The 8,949-nt window shown below is 37.0% G+C and overlaps 1 protein-coding gene across 2 annotated transcripts in view; it reads left to right on the forward strand.

Moving 5' to 3' along the window:
- Positions 1–381: 381 nt before the first annotated feature.
- LOC131072130 (uncharacterized) overlaps positions 382–8,949 on the forward strand; it is a 19,280-nt gene continuing 10,712 nt past the window's right edge. Inside the window, exons 1-2 of one of the 2 annotated variants that reach the window (XR_009112663.2) lie at positions 382–1,892; positions 2,037–2,229. Coding sequence is in view for 1 of the 2 variants with exons in the window: in XM_058008194.2 (XP_057864177.1) it covers positions 1,471–1,892 (422 nt within the window). In the remaining variant the exon portion in view is untranslated. The remainder of the gene's footprint in view (positions 1,893–2,036; positions 2,230–8,949) is intronic. The other variant, XM_058008194.2, reaches the window with a different exon arrangement.

Below are 8,949 nucleotides of genomic sequence, written 5' to 3' on the forward strand. Positions count from 1 at the left end.
TGAAGTAAGATGCTTTGCATAATGAGGAGAAGCTAAGCTTTCAATCAGCTCCTCCCCATTGTCATTGTTTAAAATCCAAAGTTCAAATAAAACACACTACTTTTGACTTTTATTAAATGATATTTCCATGGTTTGATTGGTTCTTGAATCTTTTGATAAGATCAAAGTGGTCCATTATAAATTATGTAGCTTTATGTCATATAACACTTTTAATGTAATGTATTGTATTGCTTCTAAGTGGGATTTGGATGACCTTTCATATTCTCTTTCATTTGGACCAACTTTGGTTATTATTATTATTAAATATAGCGAATGTGAGTTTCGCTTGCAGCTGCAGCATCAAACAATTTAATAAGAATCAAATCCCAACAAATTTACATGACTTGTATGCTTTTAAAATGGAATCCTATCACTTGTCATGAAAGGTGAAGTGTTGCCGCTGCTTTCAAGTTTCAACATCATCACCACCTGCATCAACATGAATGGATTATATTATACACCAAGAGCGAGACATACGTTTGTGGTATGAAAGAACAGTGCACTTTGATCAGGATTGCTGTACATAAACTAAGATTCTTACTCAAAGGACTAAATTAATGATATTTGGTAAAGCTCTAAAGCTCTTTTTTGTATGTATGCACAACAGACTCTGGATGTCATACTTTATACATTTCAGGGTGGATTTGCCTCTATTTTTTTTCCAAATCTTCAGGGAGGTATCAGTAAAAGTTGCTCTGATGACTCTGCAGAGGATCATGAGATCACCCTCAAAAACTTGGCAATGTACAGGGGATGGAATTATCTCCTAGGCTTCCAAGTGGAAGCCAGCAGAAATGCTCGCAGAACATCATTTAGCTCTGAAGAAAGATAACCCACATGCAAAAAGCTGAAATTCTGTTACTTTGTGCCAACAGTTGGAAGGAAGATTGTTTGCTGTGGCACCCGTTTTTAGAGGTGTACATTATATGCTGTAGTCTCCTTTTATTTAGTAGGCCATGTTGGTTTCATGCGATTGCTTGGGTTTCAAGAGAATATGAATGGGTTCAGAGACAAAATAGAATTCATTCTAGAAGTGGGATCTCTATGTTGGCTAGATGAAGTTAACCATACTTAATTCTGGTGCATCTCCTTGCATTTTTCCTCCCTGATTGGCCTTGTTGACAAATATTACAGTTAATGGGGCTGCTTGAGATGTGCGTATGAATGAATTCAGGGGAAATACAGAATTCAGTCTGCAAGTGTGATCTCTGCTTTGGGTCTCCTTCAGATTTTATGCTGATAAGATATTTTTGTATTACAAAGTTGAAGCTCGATTGAATATACAGTGAACGCCGGAGAGTGTAGGTGGAGCATGCGGTGCTGACGTTCTCAGGCCTAAGGCATACCATAATGTGAGTGACATAGTATGGATCTAACAAAAGACCAGGGTGAGTTGAGAGAGGTTCTGAAAAATTAGCAGCTGGAGATTTCATGGCAAGATCCGATAGGGATGGGGTAATTGGGTGTGCTTGCTATTGCTGCCCTCCTAGGGAATCAGAAGCCTCTACTGCAATCAAGGTGGAAGCAGTTCATCCCTCTAATTGGCATGGTGAAGGGCAGATGCTGCCCAATGGGAATACGAATGAGAATGTAAATGGGAAGGGGGATGCCAGAATGAACAAGTGCAGTAATGGTATGCCTCTCAAAAGCAATCTAAAAAGGCCATCTGGGACTTCAGACGATCCTATCGCTGGAGACGCACAGAAAAAGACAGGCTCAAGTGAGAATACTGTGGGTAAGGAACATCTAGCAGAGGCGGAGAAGGGGGAGTCCAATGTGAATACTAAGCGAAAAGTGCAGTGGACTGATGCACATGGGCAGGAACTAGCTCAAATCAAAGAATTTGAACGCAGGTATGGTCTCTCTAATGGTTGTGATTTATTACTTTCATCATGGCTTCTGTTCAATTCATTTACTACTATTTTTTGTCCACTGTAACTTTGAATTCAGACCTTTGTTTTAAGCCCTTAACAGCAGCATTGCGCGGTTGTTTGTAGGCTTACACATTGTCTAACTGGTTAGGGTTAATCCAGTTGCCGCGTACTCAAAGACTAGTTTTATGGCTTTTCCATGTGCGAGCTGGGCTGATTTGATGTCAGTCCTGGGCCATCCAGATTGCGTGCCTCTGGAAATTGGTGCACCTCCACTTGCTGGAGAATTTCTCCACAGCCAAGCCTGGAACTTGGTTCGGTGCGTAGTAGCATAACACTTGAAAATTTCCGGATAATACCGTTCGCTCATGACCTGCCACATTTGCTGTGCCGTTTCTGAGTTCTTCTGAGTTTAAAAAAAAATGGTTCTAATATTCTTCTATAACATACCTATCTTTTTCCTTTGTTCACTTTTACACATAAGAGGCCTAACAATGCAGGCGATAGACTGAACATTTTTTTTAGGCATCATGCTATATCAAAATTTCTATAAGATTCATTTTAAATAAATCTATCTGTTCAATTCAAATTATAAACCATAACGAGGGTTTTCTCTAAGTTATACCTTAAAAATTTTAGTTGAAAAATATAGGGCTGCCCCTAAAATGGTAGGCCATATTCTGACTGAACAACCTATTATATTAGGACCAGCCAATTATTTTATATGAACCTACATAGGTGAATAAAATAATTTATCTAACTCTATTATGGCCTACACAATTTTTTATAATTAGCATTTTTAGAAGGTATTATGTCTAATATTATCTCTGGACATTATATTTGACATGATAAAGCAAAATTAGTTTTTTTCCTCAACTTTTACAATTAGTACATTTTTTAGCTCCTAAATTTTTGACATATTTCTGTGTGTTAAACTCAAGCCATTGAATTCCATTTACGCTTTTGTCATACTGTGTCAGTGCCGTGTAAATGGAATGCTACTATTGTTTGGTGTAACCCGGAGCTATAGATAGGCTGCCTCTCTCCCTAGCTTTCGTTGGTGCTATTCTGTAGACAAGCACACCATTCTAATCATTATTTCCAAACTTTTACCTTCAAATCTTGAGGCTCTTTACGATCCAGTTCATGTGAATAGCCTCTGGTAACCGGTGTGCATTCCCTGCTGGAGAATTTTTCCATAGCTGAGGTTTGAACTTCAGCCTTCTGATAAGTGTGGGTTAACATTTGGGCTGGAGCCCCACTATATCAATATAGAAAAAATTCTAGACACTCTTTAAGTTAAAAAATATGTTACACTTATTTATATGCTATTTCCTCATTATTGGACAGCTTCAAAGTATTTTCTACATTTTTCTCATGCACATACCTTGAAATGTAAGTGCAATAGATCGGGAGTATACGGAGCACTAGTTCCCAATACATCCTTTGCACACCATAAACCTAGCTCATAGACCACAAAATGAAGTTATTGATCACCTGCAAATAAATTGAGGAATGCCAAAGGATAGACATTTCAGAGGTACCCTTCCCACTTCGAATGATTTAATTCCTTTTACACCTTTCAATACCAGCTGTCAGTGGTTATGAAGTTTAGAAAATATTGTGAATTTTTTCTCCTCAAAAGAGATGCTCTGATATCTAAATGTGCAATATAGCAGAAGTATGTTGCGGCTTCTGGTAAATGCACTTGTCAAAACCAAAGTTTCCCATTATAGTCTTGTTTTTGCATTTCAAGAAGCCACCCTATAATGCCATCTTCATTTACCATGCTTAGATATCCAAAGGATCAAGAGGGGCCTTTGCTTGGACTTACACAAAAGAATACTCAAAGGAGATAGATTGCAAAAAATTGGAATCGGCCATGTATCATTTTAACCTCGTGTAGGGTAATTTTAGCTTTTCCTACATACGGAGATCTTTATTCTTTTTGCTATTTTGAACCCACACATATAGAAAATAAAAAAAGACAAAAATAAGATCACATATCGAAGAAAGGAGTAGTTGAGCTTCCTTTGATACACAGAAAATATGGTACATGAAATTTGTTAAGGTAGACTACTAAGGTTTCAGTTCAAATACGTCTGGTAACTAACTTGCATTACATTGAAAATAATATAGTTCAAAAAAAGAAAGATGTTTGCTTTCTAATTCTCGTTCTTAAATCAATGCCTTAATACCTATTTTTTTCGTAAAAGGGCAGGCTTTATTTAAGCAAAAGAATATGCTACAAAAAATACAATAGACGTCTGACAAAAGAGACAAAAAAACTGTACTAAGGATGGTCCGGCAGAGCCAGTGGAGTGCTTAGGGACCATCAGGTTTGACAGCTCCTCAGATTTGAAAATGTCTTATGCAGGCTGAAAGGTAATGCAACCGTGCCTTCATTGGCCTTTCTGTCATCAAGAGTTCAAATTTTTTGGGAATATGCTGCTGGCTAATCTGGTCAAAATTTTGAATAATCTTAGAGATCAGATTAAGCAAAAGATGAAGCTGGACAAATTTGACCACTTGTTTACACCTTACCCAATAGACATTGGATTATCAACTTAGAATCTCCATAAATGGTAAGATTCTTTAGCTTTTTCATTGCGAAAGGAAAGCCAAATTTTCAGATCATAAATTCAGGAATGTTGTTGGAGGCCTGCTCAAGATTTATGTTGATGTCAAATAGCTTAAGTTGAGGTTCAGGCCAAAGCACACCGTTAGTAGCAGCAATAATGTGTTTTGCTTTCAAGGCACCATTACAATAAAGCAGGGTATTTGAGATGAATTTTCAGACAAGGGAAACCAGCTGAAGAGTAGCAGATGAAATTAGTAAGGTTTCATTCTTTGAGAAAATGAAGTTCCGCATTCAGAGTTTGTTTTTTCTTGAAGCGAGTTTTGACATTTGCCATCATAGCTGTGTCTTTACATTTTTTTTTGTTCTTGTCAATCCAAATGAACCAAAAGAAAGGTATGAAAGACTATGAAAATTTAATTTGAGGCTTGCCTCTGTACTATCATGAATTCTAATGATGAGTGCAGATTTCTAAGTTCAATTTGTTTTGAAAGTTGAACCAAAGTTGAGAGAGAAATCCAACTGGAAAAAGCTTCTTCGCAGTCAAAGAGAAGGCGAGTCTGGGTTTTGCAGGCATTATAGCATCTGAAGCAAATATGAGGTCCCAACATGCTCTTCTTAATGAGGTTTTCACTGGTGAGAATATTGTACTGCTTGACAAGCCATTGAAACATTTAACTTGGGAAGTAATGCTCATTTTAACTTTAGAGAATTATCAAGAGGCTATCCTTCTTGGAGAAGATGAGCACCACACCAACTGAATACATTCTTGTAGAACTAGTCTTGCTCCATGTTAAACTGTCAGCACTATATGAACTTGTAGGAATAATGCCCATAAATTTCTTCCTAATTATCCACTCATTTTGAAGTTACTTAGAAAGCGCATTAAGATGAGACCACTTAGGAAAACATCCTTCCCAGTCAAATGCAGTATTCAGGCTTTCTACACCAAGTTGTTTAATGGACAAAAGAAGGCCCCTCAGCATGAAAGAGCTTAAGAGTTTGTTGCCAAGAGTAGGGCAATCCTAAGATATGATCCTCTGACTATTTTTAGGATGCTTGATTAAATCAGCAGCTCTAACAGCTAGAGTCCATATTTTAGAGGTGCCTGACTTTTGAAGTATGGAATTTAGTAAGCACATGCCTTCTTTGCCATCACCACCATATTTGAGAAATTTTTTTTTGTCACCAAAGACTTTTTGGAGGATTTAAGAAGGTCCAAACAAGCTTAGTTCCTGGGATAGTGTTCATTGCGAGTGAGATCCAATTTGCAAACTGCCTTGCAACTTTTCTTTGTTAACTTTATGTCAGCTAACAAAATGAAATTTCTTCTGATAGATTTGATTAGCCACTTGCCATAAAATTTGATTTTTTGTCTAAAACATGAAGAATGGAAATGGCAGCATGATATGTCATGAGTTCATAGATAGGAAGGCTAGAGATGATTGATTTTATCAAACCAAGCTACCTGTGAGCTTTAGCTGTCCATTGTTGAAGCTTTGAATGTGCTTGTCAAGTTTTTCCAAGAAATTAACCCAGCAGTTAGAGCTCTTCAGATTGAATTTCATAGGAACACTCAACTATTTAAAGAGACAATACCATCATGCACTAATTGAGGAATCTGGGAAAAGCTTCGTTATCAGCACTAAAGGTGTTTATAGTGTAAAATCTGCATTTGTTAGCATTGATGGCATCTCCCAAAGTGAGCAAGAAGTTGTCATGACAACTCTTTAGCTGTCTAACATTGACCTTAGTGGCTTCCCCACAAGATTGTCATCCAAGAACTGGGCATGAGTAATCTTCCTGACCCCGTTGATAACCTCGATCCCAATAATGGTTGAAGCTCTCTTTTCAGCTGATAGAAACTTACCCAAAGCTTCTGCTAAAATAATATATAGGTAGGGAAAGAAAGAACAGCTGTGACCTAAACCTCCAGTGGCCTTAAGAAATCTAGCTGGAGATCTGTTGATGATTGGGCCTACCCAAGGGTCAATGATGCATCCAAAGATCCATTTCAAAGATGGAACCCAAAAGCTTGCAAGATTTGTGCCAAGAAGTTAAGATCAACTCTGTCAAAGGCATTTGCCATGTCAAGTTCAATGGCGATCCTTTTCTCAGTCACCTTGCTGTTGGTATGTATTGCTTCATAAAACAATCACAATATTGTCATATATTTGCTTACCTAGAATGAATCTTCCTTTCTCTTGAAGGATGATAAAACTCAAAAGGTTTTTTGATTCTGTTGGCTAAGATTTAGTTATGAATTTATAGAATGAATTACAAAGAGAAATAGGCCTGAACCTATTAAAGGAGACAGCATTTTCTTATTTAGGTACCAAAGCTAAAAAAGTGGAGTTGATGGCACCAATGGGCCTAACTTTTTGCTAATATCTTCAACCAGCTGGAGGAGGTCAGCCACAATGAGGTAAAAAAACTAATGGCAGAAAGAGCCTGAGAACCCATCAGATCCAGGGGTCTTGTCTTTAGCCATGCTAAAAACATCATCCTTGAGCTCCTCCATGGTGACCACTTGACAAAGGAGATTTTTATTGTTAGTGATGACATTAGGAATGTTGTTAAGGAGAGAAGCTTGGACAACAGGGTTCTCCATTCGACTTCTGATAAATATCTTTGTAGTGGTCATGAGTGGCCTCTTTATTTTCTTCGCTGCCAAAATTTATATTGCTATTGTCCAACACAATTTTTCTGATCATGTTCCTTTGGCACCATTGATGGGTTTCGAGGTGAAAGAATCTTGTATTAGCATCTCCTTCAAAAAAATCAAGTCATGTAGGATTTGAGCCTCTAATGTTCTTCATGCCTGACTATTTTATGCAACTGAGCAAGGATAAAATATTTCTTTGATTTAAGAGCTTCAGTGAGGGGCTCTGTTTTAGAAAGCTCTTCAGTTTTTCTCGAGGCTGAGCAAAAGGGAGTGCTTAGGCACATCAAAGATAAAATAAGATTTTATCCATTTTCTCAAATGAAATTTTAATTTGGAGATTGTGAACTTCCAGATGTCTTGGGCATTTCTGGAGGGGCACCAAGAATTCCAGCTGCACTCAACTTTGAAGGAGAAATCAATCAGGTGAATCCAATCACCATTGTAGTTAAAGGGAATATGGCCCTTGTTTTTATTGCTACTACTGTCCATAAGAATTGGTTATGGTCAAAAACTATGCTTTGGATAATTTTGCTAGTGACAGTGGGGAAGAGGTTAAGAATATCTTCTTGAATTAGCAGCCTGTCAAGTCTCTCATCAATGAAGTTGTCTCCAGCTCTCCTATTGATGAAGTGTATTTCCCTCTAGAGAGCTTGAAATCTTGAAGCCCAGCCAAGGAATTAATGTCTTCAATGTGCTGTCTGCAAGGATCTTTATTCTTGAGCTACCTCCTCTTTCTGATGGAAAGAGAACAAGAGTAAAATTACCTGCCAAAATGAGATTACAAAGTTTCTGTTCCTCAATGAAGGAGAAAATAGAGAGCCGACATTATCTTTTCTGGGCAGGAGAGTTAAGGGCATAAACATTCAATAAAGTGAATAGGATTCCACCCACCTCAAAAGTTCTTAATAGCTTATTGTTAAGAAGCGAAGCACAATTTCAAGAACAAAGATACTTCATTTTGGCATGTATCTCCTCCATCACTGTATCATTGTCTATTGAAGAGTCTTTCTTAATGGCTTTATCTCAATTAGTGCAGATTAATCATGCTTGTAGGTTGGGACGGCTCAATAAGGGTTAAGAATGAATGGGATAATTGATGTTTGAAAGTTTTTTTTAAAAGAAATCAATGCACGAAGATCAAGTTACCCATTAATCAAATATGGTGGAAATATCATTGATTTATCACATGAAGGCTGGTGATCTACCATCTTTATAAGCTAATTTTGAAGATTTGCACCTAATTGATTAACGTTTCTTCAGAAATTACTTTGACAAACTATATTATTGATCATTATCATCATTCCATTCCTTAAGAAAGCATAGGTCTCTAGCTTCTTGTGGTTGGGCATTTGTGATGATTCCAATTGATTCATTAAAGTTGATTACCCATCACATGGTTTCTTCACAACCTTGGTGAATCTAGGTCACTATTAGCAATATATTTATTATGTACAATTTATGATTAGGAAGAAAAATGTGATCATTTTTATGGCTAAGTTGCACAATATAATAAAGAGATATATGCTAAATATAATTGAGTTGAAAACATCCACATGTTAAAATTTTCATAAGGTGAAGCATCACAACTATTGAGAGTTGACATAGTTTATAAGGAAAAATGAAATATAATGGAGAATCATGTCATAGGGTCAATTGTCATACTGCTGGAAAGCCATGAGATTTGAGACATACAATTAGTAAATACAAAAGATGATACATCATTTTGGATTGGCTCTTGAAAAAAATGAATTCATTGAATTTAAAGACTATTTTCAAGTTTCGACACAAAAAGACAT

This window comes from Cryptomeria japonica, chromosome 6 (assembly GCF_030272615.1).
Source record: "Cryptomeria japonica chromosome 6, Sugi_1.0, whole genome shotgun sequence".
In the NCBI taxonomy this organism is placed as follows: Eukaryota; Viridiplantae; Streptophyta; class Pinopsida; order Cupressales; family Cupressaceae; genus Cryptomeria; species Cryptomeria japonica.